Below are 24,073 nucleotides of genomic sequence, written 5' to 3'. Positions count from 1 at the left end.
ACAGTTAAAAAAACAAACTTAGGCGCCTGGGTGGCTCAGTTGGTTAATTGTCAGCCTTGGGCTCCGGTTGTGATGCCCCACTCCCACACCCCATACCCCCATTCCTGGCATCATGCCCCACCCGCATTGGGCTTCCTGCTCAGTAGGGTCTCTGCTTCTCCCACCTCTGCCCTTTCCCTAACCCCCCATAACAAGCTCTCTCTCTCAAATAAATACAATCTTAAAAAAAAAAAAAAACACTCACAATCCAGATCAATTATTCTAAATAAGTTCAGAATCTGAGGCAAAATCAAATGCTTATTCAGAAAATAAGCCAATCACTTGTTCACACAGTTTCTCAACCTATAGTCCAGTTCTACAAGTAAATTAGAAAGGGTGGATGCCAGGCGACAGCTGATAGCCTAAAGAGAGGAGAATTATAAGATCCAAACACAAAACCTGATTCAAAAAGCAAGACAATCTGAGGGCTTTATCATAGGCCAGGACAAATAATTTAATATATCTCAATTGTCCCCTACCTTCATCACAACACAGTACAGTAACTGATGTTTAAGAAGTCTTGAGTTAACATGACATAGTTAAATTATAGTCTATATTTATGAGATATAAATAGTACACTGTATACACATACACCATAACTATATACCTACCACATAGACTGAAAACTAAGACATTTTAGAATGCATTAAAAAGGTTAAAGTTTGGGGCGCCTGGGTGGCTCAGTGGGATAAAGCCTCTGCTTTCAGCTCACGTCATGATCCTAGGGTTCTAGAATCGAGTCCCACATCGGGCTCTCTGCTCAGCAGGAAGCCTGCTTCCCTTCATGTCTCTGTCAAATAAATGAATAAAATCTTTAAAAAAAAAAAAAAAAAAAGGTCGAGACGCCTGGGTGGCTCAGTTGGTTAAGCAGCTGCCTTCGGCTCAGGTCATGATCCCAGCGTCCTGGGATCGAGTCCCACATCGGGCTCCTTGCTCCGCAGGGAGCCTGCTTCTCCCTCTGACTCTGCCTTCCACTCTGTCTGCCTGTGCTCACTTTCGCTCGCGCTCTCTCTCTGACAAATAAATAAAATCTTAAAAAAAAAAAAAAAAAAAGGTTAAAGTTTTGGGGTTTTTTTTAAGATTTTATTTATTTCGCAGAGAGACAGAGCACAAGTAGGCAGAGTAGCAGTCAGAGGGAGAAAGAGAAGCAGGCTCTGGACTGAGCAGGGAGCCAGAACTGAGCAGGGGGCCTGATATGTGGCTCAATCCCAAGACCTTGGGATGGTGACCTGAGCTGAAGGCAGACACTGAACTGACTGAGCCACCCAGGAGCCCCAAAGGTTAAAGTTTCAAAAAAACACTTCTATAAAGAGTAGCTTCTTCATCCAGAAAACTCACTTAGGCAGAACATTTTTCACCACAACACTGTATAACAGGAGGTGTTTACAAGCATGGATAAGCTCACTCTAACAGATCAATGAAATAAAACATCAGCTTGAGTTAAATGATAATTTCTTTTCTAGAAGTCATTTGTTAAACTCATTATTTAGAAAATAAAGCTCCACTTTTTTTTTTTTAAAGATTTATTTATTTATTTATTTGACAGAGAGAGATCACAAGTAGGCAGAGGCAGGAAGAGAGGCAGGCAGAGAGAGAGGAGGAAGCAGGCTCCCTGCCGAGCAGAGAGCCCGATGTGGGACTCGATCCCAGGACCCTGAGATCATGACCTGACCTGAAGGCAGCGGCTTAACCCACTGAGCCACCCAGGCGCCCCTAAAGCTCCACTTTATATCACTTTTATATCCAAAATAATTCTAGATGTACTGCCCAAGATACCAACTGTTTCCAGATATTTTAAATTCAAATTACTAAAATTCACTTATATATTCAAAATTTTTTCGATTATAAGCTGGAATCCCCAATCTTCAAAATAGCAAGTTCTAAACTTCTTCACCCAAAGATCTTGACTTGAAATCTGAATCAATATTAAAAACAAACATCAAACAAACAAACTGACTCAATTTTGATCACATTTCAAAACCCTACAGCTTGATTTGTGTAAGTTTTACTTTTATTCATGAGCCAAACTCAGCATATCTTCTTACTTCTCGGTCTTTAAACTTCAGATGTAAATAACAGCTAGCATTTTAAACATCCATCCCTCTCTAATTTCTTTCCTTTATTTTCTAATCTCACCCTATCCTACTAAAAAAACCACAATCAATAAATTCTAAAGAAACCTTCCTTAAAGATCACTTAGTGTAGTCCCCTAGTCAATGTCTGAATTCCCCATTCAAAATCCCTAACAAGAGGCTATCAAGCCTCTGCTTCAACTGCAGCTTGAGGTCAAGGACCAACTTCCTTACTTTTGTATTTTCAGTACCTAGCACCATGCCTGACATATAGTAGGAACTAATAAATATTTGCTGAATGAATTCTGAATGACAGCTTAGCTCATTAATTCCCAGAGTGGCCTTTTATCAGGTTACTCCACTACCCTGAAACTGAGAAGACAGTTTCTTTCACACTCAATACCCTTCTACTCCATGAGGTACCAAAGAAGCTCAACCATTTCTGGGTCATATTTTTAGAATCAGATCTACAAATTAAATAATATAAATGATAGGGAAATGTACAACACTGACCATGATAAACTGTTGGGATTTAATTTTGTCCAACATGTGGTAAGCCATAAACACATTTATAACAACTTATCCTAACTGTGTGTTAAAGACAATTAAGAAAAACACATATTATACAACAGAACATTCACAGGCATGCCAGATTTTCTCATCTATTCTGCATTTGTGTCAACATACAAATTAGGTCTTCAAAAAAAGAACAATATAATTAAATGGCACAGCAGTAATGCTAGCACTGATCAGGAATAAAAATTAGATACCAAAAGATACAAGCATCTATTCCCTCTTATCTTACCTTTAAATGTAGGAAAACTTCATTCATTTTGTATATTTAAACATTAAAATAGAATACATTACATTACTTGGCAAAGGAGAGAAATAGATCCCTTAGCATCTAAAGTTGGAGTCTTAAACATTTTAAAATGCTTTTATTGCCCAGCTTCCCTATCATTATCATCACAAAATGAACAGATGGCATCCTCATCCAAAACACATAAGAAATTTTTCAGACAAATTATTTCATTTCAAAGGTTCTTTCTCTAAGTCATAAAACAAATAATGTCTATGAAAGCAAATTTTAAACAATCCCAAAATGTATAGAAGAATTCATTTTAAATAAGTAAAAATCAGGAAATGTTTTATGAAAATTTCTCTAAATTTCAACTGTATTATGTAGGCATGAACCTTTGATAGTCAGACTTCCTAATAAAGAACAACTGTATTCTGGTAGTACACTGCTTATTAGTCTCACAATGACAAATAATTCAGAGAACTTGATTTCATTTACCAAAAAAAATAAATAAATAAAAATAAACATTTAGTTGCCACTTTCTAGACACAAAACAATCCTACCCACTCAGCACTATTCATATACAAACCCAATTTATACTTAAATCAACCAACCAATCAATCAATCAATCAATCAAAACCCTTTACAATTCCTAGACTTATCTCTGATAATAAGCTTTGCTTTTAGGTGGCACTCCAGTTTTTCATTACAATATCAGATTAATACTATCTTTAATGAAAAACAAATATTAATGAACTAAAGAAATCAAGGCAATACCTCAACATATTGGTGAGACTTCCAAATATCACCAAAAGTCAGAATTAAATTTTTTCAAATATGTGGAAAAATTATTTTTAAATACAGAATTTAGAAAGAGCTATAAAACATGTAGATTAATTTTTACATTGTGGTGTTCAGAAGACAGTAAGCATACAAAGAACTAGCAGACTGGTAAATTTAACACGTTACCTAATGATGTGCTTATATAAGAAGTAATACATAATGCATATTAAATTATCATTACTTTGTACAAGCCCAACATAAATCATTAGCAACCTTACTAAACACATGACTGAATGCATAGCTAAGCAACAGCTCCTTAGGTATAAAGTGAATATACCCGCCAGGGTCTTCTTACTGTGTTATTATAATACTAAGACATTCAAGTGGCCAATAAACGATTTCAGAAGGACACAAAGACACCCTACCACACAGCTGCCAACAACTCTTACTGAAAGAAATTCAATCTCTCACTAAAGGATCAGCTTTCCTCAATACTTCCAACATGTTGTGAATGAGTGTTTCAACAACTGAAACAGGAATAGTGTTACAAGTAGCAAATAGCTACTTAGAGAGATCTTTAAGACTAAGCAAGGCTTAGTCTTGTGCCTTGCTTCCTTGTAATTATTCAAATTAATCAACCCAATGAAAACTGAAACAATAAGGGCACTAACTGCCCAAAAATAGATCTTCAGGAGTTATAGGAATGTCTGCTACTCCCTCACACTGAAAGATACCACATATCTCACAAAGCCAATTTTAAGTTTAAAGTGCTGAAAAATGCTCATCAGAAAAACAAAGACTCACATTTTTATAATGTGCAACTATTATCTTAAATCCTTTATGGAAACAAAACCACGTGAAGTCCATGTGAAGTAGCATGGTATCACGCCCATTACAATGTGAAGGAAAAGGAGCAAACTGATAAAAAATCCTGTTAATAAAATCCTGGTACTTTTAAAAATAATTTAAGTTTATTTATTTATTTATTTAAGTAATCTCTACACCAAATGTGGGGCCTGAGATCAAGAGTCACATGCTCCTCCAACGGAGTCAGTCAGGAACCCCTAAAAATAATATTTTTTATATTGTAATTCTACAGTGTCCAATCCATTTAATATTACAGTAATTTAGCAATCTCCATGTCATATACATATTTTCACTAAAATATCTGTATAAATATAAGGTTTTGTTTTTCTATCCCATTTCAGCATACATGCTTTCAAAAAATGATCTCAGATTATTTTGGTCTTGAATTAATGCATATTGACAATATCAAAATGTAGATTAATTTTATTATATGCAACATAGTCCATTTTTTATTTTACTCTATTTCATTTTATTTGAATGTGGATGACCCACTAAATAGATTTCATAACCCTTCTCAACCGTGGTTCTCAAGAGACAAGCCCAAATGCCCCAAGGCATCCATTGTATGCAATGAATTCACTTCACTCCAAAGCATTTAGAAGGGTACATCTTTGGAAGAACTGATGAAACCATCACTCAGGTAATTTTATGTAGGGCTTAATTCTCCCCTCATGGCAGCCCAGATGAAAAAGGCTGAATGAATGAAAAATTGCAATTTGAAAAACCTTGCTCTAAGTGAACTGTCTAAAAACAGGTCCAAAAGTATTATTTCAACAACTGGTCCTGTATTTAATAACACCTGTGTACTGTGCAGGTGCTTTTGCACAGATTTACAAAGCATTACATATGTAGAGGAATTATCACTCTATGCTGCAAGTATGAAATTTTTTCTTTGCACTTGTTTAGGATTTACTACAATGAGCCTATACTATTTTAATAATCACACCAAAAAAACTTTTTAACATGGAATAAAAGCCGTAGTGTTACCAAAATAAACTGCAGTGAGTTTCCTAAACTTTTGTGTTCCTTGTCCCCATAACCCGAAATATGCACTTTCAGTGCTATTTGAAATCTCAAAATAAACTCAATACCATAAATAAAAACAAAATGCTACTTTGCTTTAAAACTAACCCTGGTTTTCTCCTCGAAAATCACTGGTAACTTTATAGGGCTAGTAATACTTTTTTTTTTTTTTTTAAGATTTTATTTATTTATTTGACAGAGAGAGATCACAAGTAGGCAGAGAGGCAGGCAGAGAGAGGGGAAGGGAAGCAGGCCCCTGCTGAGCAGAGAGCCCGATGCGGGACTCGATCCCAGGACCCTGAGATCATGACCTGAGCCGAAGGCAGCGGCTTAACCCACTGAGCCACCCAGGTGCCCGGGCTAGTAATACTTTTCATTCAGTTATTCAAACCTTTATTAAACATCTACCACATTCTAGATTCGGAAACTAGAAGATAAATTCCTGCCCTCAGGGGCCTGCATTTAGTCTTTATGTACATATTTCTGTGACCCACTTCTGAGTCTATAAATCAAAATGAGTTTTACAGGGTGCCTGGGTAGCTCAGTCAGTTAAGCTTAAGCAGCTGCCATCAAAGGCTCAGGTCAGGATCCTGGGGTCCTGGGTCCTAACACCAAGCCCAAGCCCGGGAGTTGGGCTCTCTGCTCAGTGGGAAGCATGCTTCTCCCTCCCCTTGGCCTGCTACCTCCCCTGTTTGTACTCACTCTTTGTCCAAAAAAAAAGCAACTTTATATTCTTTCTAGTCATTCTTCTGCCTAGAATGGGGCTGTAATACTTTATTTAGTGATTGAGGCAAACCGCAGCTTAAGAAAAGGTTTAGAATTTAATTATATATTTTCTTTTTTTGCTTTCTGTTGTCTAATAAAATCCTTAAGTTTTTTACGTATGAACCTTCATTAGACTAAAATTCTGCTTGTGGACAAAATACAGGTTCCTGCCATTCCTAAAGCTATTCCCAAACTAGTTCTACCTCTTTACTTGAACAAACTGGGTTCTGGCTCCATAGTTTTCTCTCCCAGAATTCCAAAGGAACTGAAATTAACCCAATTCTTGATTCCTTCCTTGTTCTTCCAATGGCATAAATTATGACATGTGCACAACTATGAGAACACTATTGGTTGCCTCCACACTGATTCAGGTGTGCCCTTTTTCTTCTTCCTTTTTTCCCATTTCTCAGACCAAAAAGAATAAATTCCTAAGTTTTTTATCAAAGCCTTTTTAAAAATGTTAACATTTATAACTGTTTTATTATTTTTTAGTGGTAAAAACAAATATAGGCTCTGTATTTTCTAAACCATAAGGGGGCACTATTCCCAAAGCCATTCTAAAGATTTCATTTAATAGTCCTTAACATAATTCTTATAACAGACCTGTTTCACACTTTTCTTCTCGCATAACTTTGTTTTAGTAAGTAAATATCCAATAGTATAATTATTGTGTACAAATAACGAAGAGTGAGATACATCTGAACCCAATACTCAGTTATTTTATTTGTATTAGAAATATATTCCTGAGTCTGTGAAGTGTGTAAACCTGGTGATTCACAGACCTGTACCCCTGGGGATAAAAATATATGTTTATTAAAAAAAAAAAAAAAAGAAAGGACAAATACCCAACTTTTGTAGCAGCATGGACGGGACTGGAAGAGATTATTATGCTGAGTGAAATAAGTCAAGCAGAGAGAGTCAATTATCATATGGTTTCACTTATTTGTGGAGCATAACAAATAGCATGGAGGACATGGGGAGTTAGAGAGGAGAAAGGAGTTGGGGGAAATTGGAAGGGGAGGTGAACCATGAGAGACTATGGACTCTGAAAAACAATCTGAGGATTTTGAAGGGGTGGGGGGTGGGAGTTTGGGGTACTAGGTGGTGGGTATTATAAAGGGCACGAATTGCATGGAGCACTGGGTGTGGTGAAAAATAATGAATACTGTTATGCTGAAAATAAAAAATAAATTAAAAAAAAAAAAAAAAAAAAAAAGAAATATATTCCTATAATTCTAAATTAAGACAAGAAGATATATGGGGAAAGGAAAAGTCCCCAAATACGTATTAGTAAATATTTCAATGATAGTTTGAAGCACCACCCTGCATTCCTAGACTCTTAACTTCAAAGTGCTTTCACTTCCATTCTCTTACTGGATAAGTTATCTCATTCAACAGTTTATCTGCAAATTATATATGTGTTTATTTCCAGATCAAACCATCATTTAAAAAAAAAAAACCCTCCACATATTCTGAAATATAATGTTGTTTTTCAAAAATCTATTCAGTTAAAAAAAGGAATTTGCTGAGTGCATCTGACATGCCAAGCACTAAACTATGTTCTGGGAAAATAGGAAAAAGATAGTCTCTAAACTCATAAAGTCAGTTATTAATTTTAGAAAGTTAAACAAAAATATTCATACTGGCACCCTATATGAGCACACTTTATCTGATGCTAACCTTATCCCCACTTGATCAAAATTTATGCTAATCACAAAATGCACAATCTATCACTGATATATCAAACAAATTACCACCAAATCTGTCCCAACTATTACTAGAACACATTTTGTCTCAACACTACTGTTTGTGGTTGCCCATTCTCTCAAGTGTATTTCCTCACTTCATTTAGGTTTGGAATAAGAAACGCACTTCCTCAACAGAAGAAACAGTTTACAAAATGGGAAAATTTTTTTCTACTATTACTATTATTCCAATGACCTCTGCAGACAGGATTAACTGAAAGTAAAATGCAAAACTAAAAGTAGTAAAATGTTTAATGGGTTTTAAGAAACAATTTTGTTGATACCTTTAGGTCATCTATTTGCATCACAGACAATCTGTAGGGGTTTTTCCCCCCTAGGCAGAGTAAAACCATATTCTATTACTTAAAGAGTCGTCAAGTCTAAATGTTAGAAAGCTAAATTTTAATTTAAAAAAATATATATCAGGGCATGGGGCACCCGAGTGGCTCAGTCCCTTAAGCAACTGATTCCTGGTTTCCTCTCCCATCATGATGTCATGGGTTGTGGGATGGAGTCCGACTCTGGCTCCACGCTCAGCAAGGAGTCCTGCTTAGGATTTCTCTCTCCCCGTGCCCCACCCCACCCCATGCACACAGGTGAACATGCCCTCACATGTGCACACACACTCTCTACCTAAAATACATAAATCTTTAAAAAAAAAAAAACCATAAGGGCATACACCATCTTAAAGATTATCTGCCACATTCTGTAACAGTAAAGAACCACCTATGACTACAAGTGGACTTTTCTAGTGTGCTTAAAAATATTCTTAAGTATCACCCTTCAAATTTTATTTACAAATAATCAATTTGCAGGGTGTCTGGATGGCTCAGTCGGCTAAGCATCCCACTCATGATTTTGACTCAAACCATGATCTCAGGGTCATGGAATCAATCCCTGCATCAGGCTCCAGGTTTGGCATGGAGTCTGCTTGGGATCCCTTGAGATTCCCTCTGCCTCTCTCCCCACTCACACAAGCTCTCTTTCATTCTCTCTCTCAAATAAATAAAATATTTTTTTAAAAATGGGCAATTTGCTTAGCAATCTTTTTTTCCATAGACAAAAATGTATGAACAAAATCAGACTTAGATCAAATAAATAATACTCACTGAAGATTTGGAAAAGAAATATGACATTCTTGTATACATTCACACACTGTAAAATACAAGAACCATATTTCTAACAAAAAGCTCTGGTGATATACAGAAATAAATAGTTTAAGAACACCATGTTGCAAAGCCACCTAGGCAGTTCTAAAATCAAATGTGTTTCTCGTCGTGACCTGAGTAATAAAGAGTTCAAAATATACCTTTAATTTCTACAGAGCCAGTTCCTCCTTAGAACACTGACCTTATACCACTTATTTCACCCATCTAAATATAGGTACTATGCAAATTAAATGTAGTTATTAGTCATGCAAATAGTTTGGTGATCATTACTAATATAATTTCCATCCTTGGAAATAATTTAACAGTTGCCACATTTCAATCAACTCCCTATTGAGTTTCCTAATTTTGTTTTTTAATCTAAAACAATACTTTGACTACATTAACTATATAAACATATTGAATTACATTAGTATTCATACTAAACATAAAGTTCTTTATATGAGAGGTTAATTTATTTAGTATATTCTACTATTTAAAAAAAAAAAAAAAAAAAGCTTGTCTTGACTTTTCAAACACGCTTCCTCTAGGTCTATTTGGTTTGTTTGGCAACCAACTCACTGACTCAGAGAAGATAATAAAAAAAAATGTTCCCCAGTCAAGCAGATCTCCTAGCCCCCCTCCCAGTTAAATACCTGAGTCTATAATTCAAGTTAATACAGAGGTTATGAACCAATATACTAAGAGAAATTGATAAGAAAAGTTAATGTTTCTCAAAATTAAGTTTCTACTACTAAGTCTGCTTTAGGAAAAAGCACTAAAAATCACTAGACATCAAGTCTGAAGAAATGCCTCATTCTACCACCCAGTAAGTTATACAACCAGAACATGTGACCCATCTAGGACTGGTTTCTCATGAGAAACCTCACTCACAGACCTTCAAGCAAGAACTACCTCACAAAGTTTTAAGGAGTAAATTTTCAAAACATGAAGTGACAAGCACAATAAACCACTTAAGTATGTATTACACGTGAACCGAAAAAGACTTCCTTCTTAAAGATTTGATTGCTAGAAATTTTCTTAAATTCCATTAAATTGCTTAAAATTCACATAAAATTGGAAGAAATACACCAAAACACTGAAGTAAATCCTGCAAAAAGGTAATACAGACAAAAGGTGGGGGGGAAATCTCACATCTTCCCCCCAAAAAATTATTCAAATTAGTAATTTCTGAGACAATAAAGGACTACATCCAGATGAAGAATGGTTTCCTTTTTACCCAAACCCCAGCACATTCAGTTTAAGTAAATTCACCATCTTCTTTTTAACCTTTATCTTGGTTCTCAGATGTTCTTTTCTCACGAACATAGAGCAGAAATATCAGGCAAAGTAGTTTATCCCAAAAATACTTATGTCAGGGGCGCCTGGGTGGCTCAGTGGGTTAAAGCCTCTGCCTTCCGGCTCAGGTCATGATCCCAGGGTCCTGGGATTGAGCCCCACATCGGGCTCTCTGGGCTCTCTGCTCAGCAGGGAGCCTGCTTCCCTTCCTCTCTCTCTCTGCCTGCCTCTCTGCCTACTTGTGATCTCTGTCTGTCAGATAAATAAATAAAATCTTTAAAAAAAAATGCTTAAGTAAGAGCAATGAAGACTGGAGCAAGGACAGGCGGCAAATAATGTGGTCACCTATGGACAGGTAAGGGTAGAGCCCCTAATTACCTTAAGGCAAGATATCATAAATATCAAAAGGGCATTCCACATTTAGAGAATTTCCAAGCACAAGCCTCAGCGTGGGACCAATCCAGCTGTGAGCAAGTCCAGCAGTTTGAGAAGTGGCTTGAAGTCAATCCTGCTTCAAAACCAGTCAATAAATGCACATGAATAATATAAACTTATCTAGGAGCCACAGGCAAGGAACTCCAAAGCGCTGACCCTTTGGAAGCAGCAAGTAGCAAACTCTCCTAAATTAGAGTCTAAAATTACCTTCTTGAGCTTCAGAAGCAAATCGCAGTTTTAAAACTAAACTGTAACTAAATTTCCCTCAAAACCTTAAAGGTACTATAATAAAGCACTCAACACCAAATCTAGCCCAAGCTCTAATATTGCTGTGAAAAAGCTTCAGTCATTTAATACGCCTCATTCATTTCTTCTGTGAAGTAGAAAAGGCAGAGATTATTTCAAGAAATAAAACTAATAGTGGAAAATTAGATTCTTAAGATGAAACATGGCCAATCTTTTGTTGTAAGAATCAAATAAAATTATACATGTAAAGGCTCAAGAACAATGTTTGCCACGTTGTAAGTATTAAACAGTGCTAGCAGTATATTGGTTTTAATCAAGTAGAAAAATATATATAAAAATCAGATCAACAAACTGGATATTTAATAACCCATATCTTGTTTTACCCAGACATTCAAACTCTTAGAATGAAAATCTTAAATACCAAATAATGTGGTGGATAATGTTTAAGATCTCCTTGTTGACAGGTTTTTACATTAATATTTAGTTAAAATAATCTTTTTATTCTAGCTGTCAGTTTTTTTAAGTTATTTCTTTAAAGAAAAAAACCTTGCTTACTAGAACCACAAATTCTTCAGATAAATCTGCCTTAACCATTTATTTTCAATACCAAATAGCCAGATATAGAAACAATGTCAGAAATCCAAGATCTACCTTTGAAAAATGCTGTTTGAAGCCCACAACCAGAATTGTTTTGGCTAGCTATTATACCATTTGCAAATGGAAATAACACCAAAGTGTAAATTATCTTGAGTCTTAGGACAACAACAGATCTAGTCATCAAAAAGCAGGATGTGTGAAAAAGAAAGAGAACATGACTTGAGAAAGAAGCCCTAATCCTCCACTCCCTGGCTATATAATCTTAGTAAAGCCACTTGATCTCTGAGCCTCATTCTATTTATCTGTAGAATGGGAATAATCCTAATTCTTACAACAGGTTGTTCAATTCTTCCAAATGAGCACACACGGAGGAGAGCATTTTATAGCTTAAAATGTGTAATACAAACATTATGCATTACATAGATCAGTATTTTTTGTTATTGTTGCATTAGCAGCAACAGTGTCTTAATGCACAGGCTAAGTAATAGTCTAAATATAGAACTGATTTCAAAGTAAACCACTGCCATTATTCAAAATTACTATTTAAAAAAGCAAAAACAAAACTTGCCTTGGATTGAGTTCTCTTTCCATTTCTCATGCTAAATTTCTCCTTCATTTCTTCTAAAATTATCTTCAGTTTCTTTTCTTCAGGTGTCCCTAAGTATTTCTGGTTTACATGAAGATAGCAATGCCATTTGGCTGACTCAAAGCCCCAGTGGCAAGTCCTTTTGTCAGGTGATCTGTGAGAATGCATCACAAAAGTCTGGGGCGCAAACATTCCACAGCACTCCAGACACTGAATACAGGGAGCATCGGGCTGAACATAAAACTGGGGTGCAAATAGACCCTGACATTTGCCCAAGCATTCGTGTTCCACTTCAAAGGCACTGCCAGTTTCCTTTAACTGGGCCAATGAGTTTTTAGCAGGAAGTACACTACCATTTTGAGGAAAAGTGCGTGGCCGCAATAAAGCATTACATAGTCTTTGTGCATCAGTTAATGTGATCAGCCCACAGGATGGGGCATTGAATGGAAGTATTCCCAGGACCTTTAAGATATGAAGCTGGTCTGAAGTACACCGTGAACAATAGATGTACAATTCATCACACACTGTATTTATTTGCTGGAGTGAAAATTCTCGGAGAACCGAATTTAAGACTTGGGGCAAACAGAGTCTCTTTTCTCCTCCAACCTGAAAGCAAGAAATAGACTCTCCTTCCAACACAGTCTGGGTGAGTTCTGTGGAGCTATCAGAAGGGATGAGCAGTGGGCCAGGAAGAACCTGAGGAGATGGAAGAGGCAGAAATACAGTAGGTGACATGCTTTCTTGGGAATATCGAGCAGAAAATGCTGCTGGTCCACCCAGGGAGCTCTGACTACTTAAATGGAATTGCGCCAAAGTGTGTTTCAAACTGGGATTTAAATGTAAAGGTTCAGGCACAGAGGCACAGGTTCGCTTGACATGTTCCCCATCAGTTTCCATTGGCACTTCATAGTCATCCAAGTGTTCCTTCTTTACTGCTGGCATCTTGTTGATCATCATTTTCCCATTTGCGTGGATGTCTGTCATCATTTTTTTCACTGGAGGGCCGCCATCATCTCCCATCCCATTCAGTTTTTTATTTGTGCCCTGAACCAAGGAAAAATTTGTCTGTAGGTTTGCCATGGCTAAAAACTGTTGTGTTAAATAAATAAGTCTGAAATTTGCATTGTTCTTTAGTCACTCATTTGAAGAGAGAAAAGCAATGCATATCAATACTTATGGCAATTACTCTCATAGAAATTTAAATTTTCAAAGAGAAATCTCCCTAAATTACTCAATAGATTTTGCAACTTTTATTTTGTTCTGCTTCTACTCTAGTATAATTTCACTGCCAGTGCTATAAACTTTCTTCTTTTGTCTCTAATAATAAGAATATAATTGTGAGGCACACCTCTGAGGAAGCCTGTTTTTGTAATTCTTCAAATATATACATTAAAATAAACTTATCAATTCTCTCAGTTCAAGAAGTCCAGAATCAATGCAATGGTTTGGTTTGGTTTTAAGCAAAACATGTGAAAAGCTTATGTGATTACTTGTGTCATAAACCGTAGACACAAACACAGATCAAAATGTCACATCCAAATTTAGGTTTTGGCACCAAGGACACCAAAAAAGGGTGTCTTCTCTAAAAGTGATGATCTTGTTGGTCTGTGTTAACAAACTGAAGGCTTGTATAAATCCTCGCACCAGTAAGAAGAGCTTCTGACTCCACTTGAACTTCTACAGTTAAAAAATGATACCTAAAGAAAAACTGCCTGGGGAATCTTCATGGATTACTGTTCATTCTTCTTTTAATTAATCTAGAAGAGAGCGGGGTGGGGGAGAGTTACATTTGAATTTGCTCCAGAAGCTGAAGGGTTGGTTTGAAACTAGTTTCTTAATCTTATACCCAGTTCAATTTTACCAAAGGTGACACTTGAGCAATTTCTTCAAATCTAACACCAGTTAGATAGAAGAACTTCATTTAAACAGGAAAGCAATTTGGAGAATGAGTAATGGGGGCAATAATATTCCTCGAAAGAGAAAGGGCTACCTCAACTGAGAATAGGGAGAACCTTAAGTAGATCATCTCACCCAAAATTCAGTACCAGAGGCTTTCTCAGTTATGCCATTTTAATGATAATAATCCCTTACTACATCTCTTAATATAAAACAATATATACCAGTTTCATTCCCCCAAAAAATCAGATACAAGTTAACATATCTACCATATGAAACTAAGTTACAATTTTAAGTGCATTAATTCACCTAGTCGGTGTACGCTATTTTTCTGGAATGACTGTAGGCAAAAATTAACTTTCCCTTTAAAAGGTGGGTGAAGTGGCTTAATGGAAGCCAAAAGCTAGACTCCACTCCTGGGAATCTCCATCCTTAACAAGACTAATCCCGGGGAAAAAACACAAGGCAGACAGACCTCACAAAGAATGCAAATGGAGGAAGAAGGAAAAAGAAAAGATTCTTCTTCCACTTCCTTCTTTTCCGAAAGAAATTCAATAAATAGAAATTTTTGCCTCCCGAACTCCCAGCAATCTACCTTAAAATATACCCTTAGGGCTACGGACCAAGGCCACCAGCCAATGTTCTGACTTTCGCCCACCACAGGAACACCTCAGCGAACGAAGGCTGAGAAAGAGGGCAGGAGGCATGACCTACAGTGGGGGAGCCCCCAACCCTGAAATCCTCGGCCCACGCAAATCCACCCACCCATCACAAACCCGAGGGGGAGGACGGAGTGGTGGGGGATATGGGACGCTTAGGCTGTGCAAGGGGGGGTGTGGGAAGTGGAGGAAGAGGAGTCCCCCAACCCCCACCCACAGCCTCGGGACAACCCCAAGTGCCCTCCAACACTGTCCCACTGCGGGGGCCGCGGGGAGGACTGTGGAAATCCCCCGCGTACCCTCTCCCCGGGAAGTTCTCGGGTGTTACCCCAGCACCCCTACGGCTGCACCTCCCCCGCCTGCCCGGGGCCAGAAGGGAGAAGGGTCTGCGAACGGGTGGGGCGACAAGTCGGGATCCTCGCGCCGCAGGCAGCCGACAGACGCCGGGGGCATCCCCGAGGAGTGCAGACAGGCGGCTGGGAGAGGGTGGGGGAGTGACGGGCGTCCGGGTCTCCGGGGTCCCGACGGCTCCGGTCAAGTGCAGCGCCCTTCCTGTGTCCGCGCCCACCGCCTGGGGTTAGCGAAGCACGAGCCGCCCTGGGACACCCGCCCTGCGCCCCCTGTGGCCCCGACCCCACCCGGGACCCGCGCATCCGGACCCCTGACTCCGGCCTCCGTGCCGGGAGTAGCTCGACGAGCTTTGTTAACTCCCCACTACCCCGAGCACCGCCGTCGGGCTCCCCCGAGGCCGCGCGCCCCTTGCCTCCCGCCGCGCCCGCCGCGTCCTCACCGCGAGCCGGGGCCGCACCTGTGCCAGCCGCCGCCGCTCGCCCGCTCCCTTCGGCTGTGCCGGCGCCGCTCCGAACCCCACACACATCGCTACACACAGCCCTCTGACGTCACCGAGCCCTCGGCCCGCCCACGTCACTGCGGAGACACACGGCTTCCCGCAGACGCCGCCGCCGTCTCCGGCCGCCCGGGGGAGAGAGAGGGCGGCGGGGAGGGGGAGGGGTGGGGAACGGAGCCAGCGGCGGCACCGCGCGCGCGGTCCCGCCGGCGTCGCCGCCGCCACCGCCTCTCGGCTCCCAGCTCCTCGGGGACGCGCGCGCCGTCTGGCCTATTGTGGCTCCTCAGGGCTCCCCACTCGCCCCGTCGCCTCGCGCGCGCGCCCCTCCCCCAGGCGCGCTCCCGGCGCTCCTGGCCCCGCGCGCCGTCTGGGCGGCTGGCGCACGGCGCTGTCTGCGGTGCACCCGGCGCAGACAGGATGTTCCCTCCCCGCCCCACCCCCACCGCCACCCTCCCTCCTTCCTTCCTCGAGTCGCCCAGCGGGCTGTCTGGGGCCGCCACCGCCCCGCCCCCGCCCCACCCGCTGCTCTGTGGTGACGGGCCAGACCCGGGGGCGCCCTGGCCGCTCGGCTGCCGCGCGACAGGGAGAGAGGGGGCAGGGCGGCCGCGCGGTGCACTGTGCGCGACCCCAGCTGCCAGCAGGGCGGAGGTAGGGCCCGCCCGGCAGAGCGCCGCCGCCCGAGGTCAGGCACGGGCGACCCTCCCCCCGCGAGGCCGCAGCTGGGCCGCCCCGCCCCGGAGGCAGCCGGGTGGCGGCCGCCCTGCAGCGCCCCCGGTGTGGGCCCTGCTCCCCGGGGCGCGCCGGGGCTGCCCCCCGCCCCCGCGGGGCCTCCAGCCCGCGAGCCGCCCTGCCAGCTGCCTACGCTCCGCCCCACCTCGGCGGCCCCCGCCTCGTTCAGGCGGCCTCCGCCCAGACGCCTTCCCCGGGCTGACCTCCATCCGCCTTCCGGCCGGGCTAGAGGGCTGGCCAAAGTTCCGGCAAAACCGAGAGAGAACATTTCTGTCCCTACTTCTCAGCCTCCCTCCTCTCCCCTCCCCACTAGGCTTCTCCCTCGGTTTCAAAAGGGAGCTAGAAATTACAGGTTTCTACGGTGTTTACTGAGGGCTTTTTATTTGGTTTTTGTTTTAGAAGGGAACACGAAATGAGATGAGGAAAGGTACGACCTAGGAGCTTTTGGCTTTGACCATCGGGCGAACAGTGTGGTCTTCCTTGTTAGCGTTCCCAGGATAGCCAATTAGCATATTAAACTCTACCGAGTTGCTCCGTCATATTTCGAAACACCAAGAAATCCCCTTTTCTCCACCCCACCGCAAGATCAGGAACCGAAATAGTTCACCGACTTGCACTGCACAGAATTCAAAGGACTCGAGCTTCGCCCCTGGTTGGGTTTTTTTTTTTTTTTTCATTTTTTTTTTTTTCTTTTTTCCCTTTTCCCTCCTTTTCGTCCAGTGTCTCCTGGCTTTACTGCTTCGAGGTCGCTCCTACGGGGTCCGCATTTGGAGCTAACCGACTGGGAATAGTCCTGTGCTCATAGATTTTTTTTTCCCCTCTTTTCCTCCCAGAAGGCCTACCAGAGGCTCACAAACCTCTCATTCGCCCCACTCCCACGTTCCCTTCCTTACGCCCCCCAACGTCGTGCTCCCGGGTCGTGCCCCCTCGCCCACCCCCCACCTTCCCCTCCTTCTTGACTGCCTCCTTTGCTGAACATGAATAATTCCGCAGCACTTCCCATCTGTTATTGCCATAGAGACAGAAGCTCGGCAAAGATAATGATGTTCTGTGCAGAGCCAGTGGGGGGAGAACAGCATCTGTGAGTCTGGGGGATAGATTTTCTAACCGCGAGAATATTTAGAAGGCCGGCTGCAGATCCAATGTGGAAGACTGGACAGTCCTGGGACTTGGCATCTGGGCAACTCGTGGCACCTGGCTCGTGTCTCTGGAGAAGAAACAGTTTTGGGGAACCAAAATGACAATTTTTTAAAAAAGTGATTCCAAACTGCAATCAATGACAAATGTTTAGTAGTCTTTCGATCAGCCATAAAAACAAGTACTTGCTAGCATGACCAAAGGCCTAAGGACCAAAATAAACTGGACAGTAAATAGACTTTTGAGAAATCAAACGCATTATCCCCTCCACTGTTCTTTTGATTTGCTTTCCCCAAGAATCTGTTTTTTGAGGGAAGGATCTTTTGTGCCTGTTATTTTATGTACAATAGTTTGAGAAATAGTGACAGGCAAATGTAGCTAGAGCCAATCAAGCTTTGAGGGCATTTTTTTTTCATTATTCATCAAAGTACAAAAAGTACCAAATTAAAATTCACTTTACCCTTGAATTCCCAAGGTCTCAGCCTCAAAGGTACAGGTTTGAACACAAGTGAAACTAAACAGGGTACATTTACACAGTTCTGATGCAGCTGAGGAGGCTCTTCCTAAGCCACATTTTTGCAGGCTTACCTAAAGATTTTCAGGAATTATCAGCAAAATCGTATAATATGAAAAAAACACACAGAAGCAGATAATAATGGTTCTTTATCTCAGAATTAAGTAGACACAGAGAATACAATCCTTAGAAAAAATACGCACTGTAAGGTAATGAATATTATAATTCCCATATACTGATGGTCTTCATCAGTGTTGAAAAGTCACCGCAAGTATTGGTTAGTAAATAGCTAGTATATAGGTTTCAATCGGCCTCCTACCTCATCCTGCTCACTGCCAGTAGGAACTAAGCAAGACCACTGTGAGAATGTGTGCCTGTGTACATATAAGAATTCCAAATGATTGGAGGGAGGAGCCGCCTACCCGTTGTCTCATCTTCCACTAAGCAGTCCAGCTAGAAGATCCAAACTAATTGCTACTAGATGGTCTAGAGTTTCTTCTTCATTCGTTATGGCCCTCTGGTAATAAGAGAAACCAAGAATTCAAAGACTAGTTCTGACCTGTGACCTGATAAATGATTTGGTGCAAATGCCTTCCTCTTGTCTCCATGTACCCATCTATTGATAATGACCTACCAATATTAATTACGAAGAATATGAAAATGGAAAGGACAGGGTAAAGTGCAAACACTCATTGTAAATTAATTTTATTTTCATGAAGGAGGGGGAAGAAACGTCAGATAAACGTTAATAACGGAGCACAAAAACACTGGCTTGTGTTTTTGTTTACACCCCTTTGTGCTCTTTTCCAAGGAAGAAAAACCAGTTGTAGTTTGATGGTTCTAGTGCCTCTTCTCCCGTCTCCCTTGATCTTCAACAAAAAAAAAACTTGTTTGACATATTTTCTAGCAGCAAATCAGATGCTACAAGGTCCTTCAGTTTCACAAAAGAATCTCAACTATTTCCTTTTCCACCTTATTTTTTTCTGTAGCTTTTCATTTATTTCTACTTGTCCGAATTATGATGGTACTGATCCTCTTTAACTTCCTCACAGCACTCTCATCTTTTTCCTACCTATCCCCTCTCCCCTACTCTCCTGCCCCTACCCCCACCCCCCAGTGCACTTTAAGCCCCATATTAGTTTAATGCTACTGTCCCTGCTGGTGCAAAAATCCTTCCCCTCATTGACTAGGCTTTTTCTTCTTCTTCTTTTTTTTTTTAAGATTTTATTTATTTATTTGTCAGAGATAGAGGGAGAGCGAGAGGGAGAGAGAGCGCGAGTGAGTACAGGCAGACAGAGTGGCAGGCAGAGGCAGAGGGAGAAGCAGGCTCCTTGCAGAGCAAGGAGCCCGATATGGGACTCCATCCCAGGGTGCTGGGATCATGCCCTGAGCTGAAGGCAGCTGCTTAACCAACTGAGCCACCCAGGTGTCCCTCGGCTTTCTCTTCTTATCTGCCAAATCAATACTATGCCTACAAGATCCTAATCCCCATTTTCATGTCTTAAATAAGATAAGAACCAGATGTTTAAAAATTATTAACCTCCTTTTCCTGAATAGTGTCATCCAGCACTTTTTTTTTTTTTCCTGGATTTTAACTTGGGCTCTGTGAAACTGGAAGGGAAATATGAAGAAGAAATCAAAAAGGAATAGCCAGAAAGGGTAAAAGAGAAAAAGATCATGTTAGAAGAGTTTGAATTTTTAGCGTATAAATTGCAATAAACCCTAAAATCAATGTAATGGACACATGGAAAGTGTATTTCATTGTGAATTCTAGGAATTTCATGAGTGTTTAGAAAGTGTGGCAAAGTTTGACTTACTGCAAATCAGAGACCTTTTCTCTTTTTCAGGGAAAAAAAGTCATAATTAGCCCTGTGATATTGCCAAGCTAAGATTTGAAAACTGCGTAGTGCTAGGACTGTAAGTAGTTCAAAATGCTTCACATTTTCCTATGAAACACAGACAAGAAATTCCCTTTTTAACAAAAGAGAAGTTGAGGCAGAGTTTAGGTTACAAGCCTAACCACTAGGCTGATAAGTGGCAGAACAGAGGTTAGTAGGACATGCATTTGATCCACCATCACTGGCGTTTCCATTCTTCATTTCCTCACTCTTCTTGGTTCTCAGTCCCACATGCTGTAAAGGCTGTCAAATTGGCCAAAAAAATCCAAATATTGAAATTTACAGGTAGGTAGCATTGTACCAAGTTTCAGAGAATATTTATCATCACCCACAATAATACTGTTCCTTCCTATGGAGTAATGCTCTGTGATAGTCTACTCTCTATTCTGAATCTTTGAATTTCAATTAGCTACTAATACATGCAGCCTACAGTTTAGGAAACAATGCATTAAAGAATAATAGCCAGTGTTAACATTTATATAGTATTTACTATTGCTAGGCTCTGTTCTAAGCATTTTAAGTATAACTCATTTAATCCTCAAAACAACCCAATAAAAGAGTGGCTATTATTACCCCATTTTACAGATGAAGAAACTAGCACAGAGTTATGCTCAAAATCATACAGCTAGGTACATCCTTCCTCTTCAAATTATGAAAAATATTATCTACATGATTTTCAAATCTGAGTTCTATGTAAGACCAATCTGGAGGTAAGAAATAGGATTAAGGTTTATGTTATATGATTTGAAGGTCACAGAAGATTCTATCGTCTCCACTGCCTTTCTGACATAGTGTTTGAGATTCCCATAATATATTATTTTCACTAATATTCAGGTTAAAGTGCAAATGTATTACATAGAAGGGAATAAACATTATTATTATTATTAGTCTCTATTATTATATAATTATTAATCTCACAACACTGTCTCAAGTTAGGTAATATTACCCCTACTTATCAGATGAGAAAACTGATATTCTGGGTTTAGGTTATATCTTTGCTCTGTTTTGCCATCTATATCAGATTCATTGGTCACATAGCAGAATCCTATTATAATGCCACACAAGATAAGGAAACTTTGATTAGAGGAGGACATAGAAATAGAAAGTATTCATGTATAGCTCAGGAAGGGAAAGCGCAGGTAAAGAACCAAAGCAGGGAGTTCTGGGCCACCAAATGGTAGACTGAGAATTTAGTAGCTTCGCATAGGGTTGGCTGCCCAGCTATGCGTCTTTTCCTGGCTCCTATCCCACTTCCTCAACCACGTGGCTTCTTCAACTACGAATGACCTTCCCTGCAAACCTAACCAACTGGACCCAGAATAGACACCTGAGCCAAGCTAGACCAATGAGCACCTTCCCAGAGGGGTTTGGAATGAGCACTAAGAGAGTTTAGCCCCAGCCTGGCTGGTGTACTGAATGGAGAAAATATAACCTCCAAAACTTTTGGTGGTCCTGCTGCCATATCGTGAGTGGAAAAGCAGTGTAAGCCATCTGCCAGAAGAAACCCAAATGAGGCAGGTGTAAAGAGGAGAGTGGATAGAGTGCTGATAAGACTCAAGGTTTAGGCTCCAGTGTGTTCCCATGCTGAGCTATACTCCTGTCCTTGGATGCTCCTGCAACCCTGAGCTGAATCCACTCTTAAGCTTGAGCTAGTCTGAGTCCTCGCAACCTAGAGTCAGAAAGAAGTGGAAGAATGGGGTAGTGGCAGAAAAACCTGTCTGCTTCCGTTTTACACAGCTCTGGACTTAGTGTTAACTACCAAATCTCACTAGACTTAGATTCACCAAGAAAACCAAAAACCAAACAACAACAAATTATCTATTAGAACACCCCATCTGGGACTCCTGGGTAGCTCAGTGGGTTTAAGTGTCTGCCTTGGGCTCTGGTCATGATCTCAGGTGCCTTGAATGGAGCCCCGTGCCTGGCTCCTCACTCAGCGGGGAGACTGCTTTCCCCTCAGCCTCTGCTGCTTCCCCTGCTTGTGTGCTCTCTCTCTCTATGACAAATAACTAAATAAGTAAATCTTTTTAAAGAAAGAGGGGGATTAAAAAAACTTTAAAAAATGGGGAAGGAAGGGGGAAAGCGGAGAAAAGCAAAAACACTATGAAGACATAAAATGGTTCTCTGGGGCCTCCATTGGTTAAGAGTGTGACTCTTGGGACACCTGGGTGGCTCAGTCATTGGGCCTCTGCCTTCAGGTCAGGTCATGCTTCCGGGGTCCTGGGATGGAGTCCTGCATGGAGCTTCCTGCTAGGCTGGAAGACTACTTCTTCTCCCACTCCCCCTGCTTCTGTTCCCTCTCTCGTTGTCTCTGTGTCAAATAAATAAATAAAATCTTTAAAAAAAAAAAAAAAAAAAAGCATGTGACTCTTGGTTTCAGCTTAGGTCATGATCTTCCAGTCCTGGGATTGAGCCTATATTGGGCCCAGTGCAGAGTCCGCTTCAGATTCTTTATCCCTCTTCCTCCCCCTCCCCCTGTGCTTCTCCCCACTCTCTCTCTCTCTAATAAATAAAATCTTTTAAAAAATAAAGAACAAACATAAACATAAAAAATAAAATAAAATAAATGGTTCTCTGGTCAGAATAAAATTTACCTGGTGGCAGGAGCGCTGGTCTGGCTCAGTCCATAAAACATGTGATTCTTGATTTTTAGTGTTGTGACTTTGAGCCCCACATTAGATGCAGAAATAACTTAAAAAATAAAATCCTCAAAAAAAAAAAAATCTTCACCTGATTGCATTAACAAGCCTACAAAATAGAGATATCCTTCAGAAGGCATAACTGGTCAGGAAGATTAGCAAGGCTCTCTCAATTGTGGAGATGAATGAATGCATCAGCCTTGAGGTATCGAGAGAACAAATTGTGTTCCTTATTCTGAAGCAAACTTCTGATTATACTTGAGCTTTCCAAACCACTGGTATGTGGAGAAGTCCATGTCAGTGTAAATGTCCAGTTCCTTTCTGACTATAAACAAATGCCTGCTATGCTGATTGTGCGCACCAGATGTTGTGAGTTTGGTTCAAGGGAACCGGCTCACAGACCAGAGTCAATCTTATTTGTTGACAAAATCAAGCAGCTGAACCTTCGAGGCCAAGAACCAAGTTCTAATTAACCCAGATAATGCCAAAAAGGTCTATCCCTAGGAGGAGGCAGCCGAATGGCCTCCCCACACAATCCTGACGTGTCCCAGAGACTTGTCCTCAAAATATTAATTCCTAAAGTAGAATCAGGAGAAACGCCAGAGCTCCTCAGTGGATTCTGGGATGGGCCAATAAGAGCAGGAGAACCAGAGAGATTAGGAATGGAAGACTGTGAGACACATGAGTTAATTAAAAAGGATGGATAGTGGGGCACCTGGGTGGCTCAGTAGTTAAGCATCGCTTTTGGCTCAGGTCTCCGACCCAGGGTCCTGGGGTCAAGCCCTGCATCAGGCTCCCTGCTCTACGGGAAGCCTGCTTCTCCCTCTCCTGCTCCCCCAGCTTGTGTTCCCTCTCTCTCCTCTCTCTGTGTCAAATAAATACATAAGAGCTTTATTTTTTTTTTAAGATTTTATTTATTTATTTGACAGAGATCACAAGTAGAGAGGCAGGCGGGGGCGTGGGGAGCAGGCTGAGCAGAGAGCCTGATGAGGGGCTTGATTCGAGGACCCTGAGATCATGACATGAGATGAAGGCAGAGGCTTAACCCACTGAGCCACCCAGGCGCCCCTACATAAAAGTTTAAAAAAAAAAAAAGGATGTATATAGTAAGAGAAAGCAAGGGCCAGCAGCATTCTTGTTAGGGAGGTACTGGGTTTGAAACAGAGTTCAAGTTCTTCTTTAAGATACATTCAGATCTGGGGTGCCTGGCTGGCTCAGTCAGTGGAGTGGGCGAATCTTGATCTTGGGGTTGCAAGTTTAAGCTCCACATTTGGTGTGGAGATTACTTAGCAAATGAAATCCTTAAAAAAAAATTTTTTTATAGGAAAATTTTTTTAAATAGAAAATTTTTAC

At 41.0% G+C, this 24,073-nt stretch overlaps 1 protein-coding gene across 6 annotated transcripts in view; it reads right to left on the bottom strand.

Annotated features, from left to right (window-relative positions):
- Window positions 1-16,217, bottom strand: part of SKIL (SKI like proto-oncogene) — a 29,811-nt gene extending 13,594 nt beyond the window's left edge. For 2 of the 6 annotated variants that reach the window (XM_082742062.1, XM_082742064.1), the window contains exons 1-2: window positions 15,765-16,217; window positions 12,380-14,158 (exon numbers count right to left, since the gene is read on the bottom strand). In XM_082742062.1, coding sequence (XP_082598188.1) covers window positions 12,380-13,481 — 1,102 coding nt within the window. In that variant the 5' untranslated portion in view covers window positions 13,482-14,158; window positions 15,765-16,217. Of the gene's footprint in view, window positions 1-12,379; window positions 14,159-15,746 lie in introns of all 6 variants that reach the window. The other 4 variants (XM_082742061.1, XM_082742065.1, XM_082742063.1 and 1 more) reach the window with 3 other exon arrangements.
- Window positions 16,218-24,073: the final 7,856 nt, after the last annotated feature.

The sequence above is a fragment of the Mustela nivalis genome (assembly GCF_964662115.1).
Source record: "Mustela nivalis genome assembly, chromosome: 1".
NCBI classification, from domain to species: domain Eukaryota; kingdom Metazoa; phylum Chordata; class Mammalia; order Carnivora; family Mustelidae; genus Mustela; species Mustela nivalis.
This window is presented reverse-complemented; position numbering and strand designations above follow the sequence as displayed.